The sequence below is a fragment of the Acanthisitta chloris genome, unplaced genomic scaffold, assembly GCF_000695815.1.
Source record: "Acanthisitta chloris isolate BGI_N310 unplaced genomic scaffold, ASM69581v1 scaffold24987, whole genome shotgun sequence".
Lineage (NCBI taxonomy): Eukaryota > Metazoa > Chordata > Aves > Passeriformes > Acanthisittidae > Acanthisitta > Acanthisitta chloris.
This window is the reverse complement of record NW_008681355.1, coordinates 17,832-21,020: the sequence shown is the minus strand read 5'-3', so window position 1 is coordinate 21,020 and position 3,189 is coordinate 17,832. Positions and strand designations below refer to the sequence as shown.

The 3,189-nt window shown below is 53.7% G+C and overlaps 1 protein-coding gene across 1 annotated transcript in view; it reads left to right on the top strand.

Moving 5' to 3' along the window:
• Positions 1-368: 368 nt before the first annotated feature.
• The window catches only part of TMEM116 (transmembrane protein 116), a gene marked incomplete at its 5' end in the record, with an annotated part of 12,275 nt that continues 9,454 nt past the window's right edge, over positions 369-3,189 (top strand). Inside the window, one exon of the mRNA XM_009078090.1 lies at positions 369-472. Coding sequence (XP_009076338.1) covers positions 369-472 — 104 coding nt within the window. The remainder of the gene's footprint in view (positions 473-3,189) is intronic.

Sequence of the window (3,189 nt, the reverse complement as noted above, 5' to 3'; positions counted from 1 at the left end):
CGTGCTGTCCCCCCGGTCCCGGTCCCTATCCCCTCTCCGTGCTATCCCCCCGGTCCCTGTCCCTGTCTCCTCTCCGTGCTGTCCCCCCGGTCCCGGTCCCTGTCCCCTCTCCGTGCTGTCCACCCGGTCCCAGTCCCTGTCCCCCTGGTCCCTATCCGCTCTCCGTGCTGTCCCCCCGGTCCCTGTCCCTATCCCCTCTCCGTGCTGTCCCCTCGTCCCCGCACACGGGTCCAAACTCCCTCCCGTCCCTCTCCCCAGGTCTACTCGGCGCTGCAGTGGATCCAGTTCACCATGGCCATGCTCAGGTAGGACACTGCCCAACCCCGCGATGCTATAGAGCTGCTACTGCAGAGTCTGTTTTCTCCAAGAGAACTCGGTCCTGTTCCAACCTGTGCTTTGTTTTCTCAGCGTTATAGGTTCCAGCTCGATTATTGCCTATGCCATCTTCCAAAATGCAGTGAGGTCCCCTGAGGTAAGGTCTGCACCTTCTTTTCCCTCCCTAAGCTGAGGGGTTGGTCCTTTCCAGGTGGGTCACACCTGGAGCACAGACTCTCCTAGGAGCAGCTGCAGGTCTCAGGGTGAGGTGGTTAAAGCTTGTTTAAGAGTTGGGAGGCAAAGGGCTTGCCAAGAATTTAGCTCTTTGTCTGGGATAGGACATGACCTTGAGCTGTCCCTGTGCAGGAAGAAGCAGGTTCCTTAGCCCTGTGCTTTCTGCTACTCCAGGAAGGTCCTTCAGTCATTCCTGGGAACAGGGATTTGTTAGCAGGTCCTCCTCAGTGGGACAGCACACCTGGAGGGCTGAGGAGTTGAGCACGAAGCTGCTGAAGTGCAAATTGGAGAGATCCCTGTGGAAATGCTGGTACAGATGTTGGGTTTGGGCTATCTCCAAGGAGTTTTTCCAGGCAGGTGCATTACTACAGCTGATACAGCTCAGAGATGCAGCTGATACAGCTCAAAGTTCAGACAAAAAGAGGTTGGAAAGAAGTTTGCTGTGCTAGACTCACAGTGGGGCTTTGGGAGAGTCACCATGGACATTCCTAATGCTGGAGCTTTGGGACTTGGGTGCAAACATCCCTTGGGATGGGACTGCCCTCACGAGCACTGCTGATCAGACAGGAGCACAGTGCCTGGAGCATCCCCAGTGCACCCCACGTGCAGGTGGTGTGTGCAGGGAGCTCTGTGGGGCTGGGACACAGCTGGGATGTGAGCTCCTGCACAGTGCACAGTGTCCAGAGACCTCCATCCCATCCTGCCAGGCTTGGGTGTCCACACACAGTCCCTCTGTGTGTCCCAGACTTCCCAGAGGAGCTGTGCAGAGCTGATCCATGTGACTCTGGGGTTTGGGGCAGGGATTTGCAGGCTCAGCCTGCTCTGTGCAGCACACAGACAGCAGGTTAAGAGGAACAGCAGGTCTGGCAGCAGTTCCATTTGTCCTTCCCTCGTCCTCGGTGCTCTTTGTACATTGAGGGGTTGATCTGCAGCCCAGAGGACAGCACTTCCAGGGAATAGTTACCCCTGGAGAAGGAAGGCATGCAGGCAAGCTAACAACTGATGTACCACTGGGTGCAGCAGGGTGGGGAGGAGAACATGGGTCAAGGTTTGCAGGGCAAATCTGCCCCCCCTTACAACAGGCAGGAGCCTCCTGGAAACACTGCCCAGCACATCCAGGAGGAGCTGTGGAGATCTCCATGTGTTCCAAGGAAGGAATAAAGGCTGTGACTTCACCCTTGTGCTTGGGATGGAAAACCTGCCTGAGCTTGTGCTGCACAAAGTCACACCAAAGGCTCCTACTACCACATCTGCACCCGCAGAGCTCCAGATGTGCTTCTCTCCTGGGGTCCTCCACTCTGGAATGATATGGAGCTGGCTTTGACAGGTGTCCTGGTGTGACTCAGTAGCCTCATCCTGTTCCTCCCGTGGCCAGAAATCTGGTTACTCAGGAGTCCTTCTGCAATTAGTCATGTGAGGTGGCTGTGGCTTGGGAGCAGCTTGAGAGCCACTCGTGGCTGCAGGGCATGGCTGGACCCTTCCTGCTCCAGGGGTCCAGATGTTTCTGCTCAGATTATTGCTGCAAATCCTGAGAGGAGGGCTGGGTGCCAACTGGAGGGACTGGTCTGCATCAGACTTTCCAGGCTCCTCTGCTGCTGCCAGGGCAGAGCTGGTGCTGCTGTTTCAAAAGAGACAAAACCTCCAGTAACTTCCCCTTGTCCTCATGTTTCTGGCCTGAAGTGGAAGTTTGTAAACAAAGGGGCTGGAAGAGATCCATAGCAAAACTTACCACAAACAGCTTATTCCCTGAGTCATGAGGATCCACAGCAAAGCATAAAAATAAACAGCTCTGGAGCCTGGGAGGAGAAGGATGGTAGAGACACTTCCCCTCCTGCTCCCAGCCTCAGAGGGAAAATGTGGCACCCTCAAAGCTTTTCTCTTTCTGTGGGGTCAGTAAGACTCTACAACCTGAGCTAAATCATTCAGAAAAGGTCAAGGAAGAGAGAATGTCCTTGGCAGGTGAAGAGGCAGATGCCCCTTGGGCAGCCAGAGCCAGCTCTCCCTGTGTGCTCCAGCCTGGCACGTAAATCATCACAGCTTTGAGGCCCTTCCTCTATTTATAAATACCATTTTCTATTTTCTTTCCCCTTTTGCAAGCCAGACCCACACTGCCTCTGCTCACCACTGCTGCACCTACTTCTCTGCTCAGGTCAGTGCCAGAGCAGCTCCTCGGCCAAACTGTGGTGCCTGGCTCCAAGGACACTTGTTGCTGGAGAAAGAGGTCACCTGGCTGATTGCAAAAGTTGCTTCTTTGCTTATTCCAGAGCTGTTTGGTTTAACCTGCTGTGCTCACAAACTGGATGGGTCACAAACTGGTGTCCCCAGCCTGTTGTGCCAGGGCTTCAACTCTGCCCCAGCAAGGAAAAGCTTGGCTGAAAATGCCATTTGTGCATGAAATGATATAATAATTAACTCCAGATATTTGTGTTTGGTGCACCTTTATGCCCTAAGGACAAATCTGCCTCAGTCAGATCTACCTCAACACTTAGTCTCATTATCTCACTGCTCGTGGGAACAAATATAACACGACATGATGGGTGACAAACGTTTACTTCCAGGAGAATATTGAGTCAAATCCCACCCAAAGCTCAATTCCCTGAAAAGAAACACAGAATCAAAGTCTCCTGAGATGTTTCCATG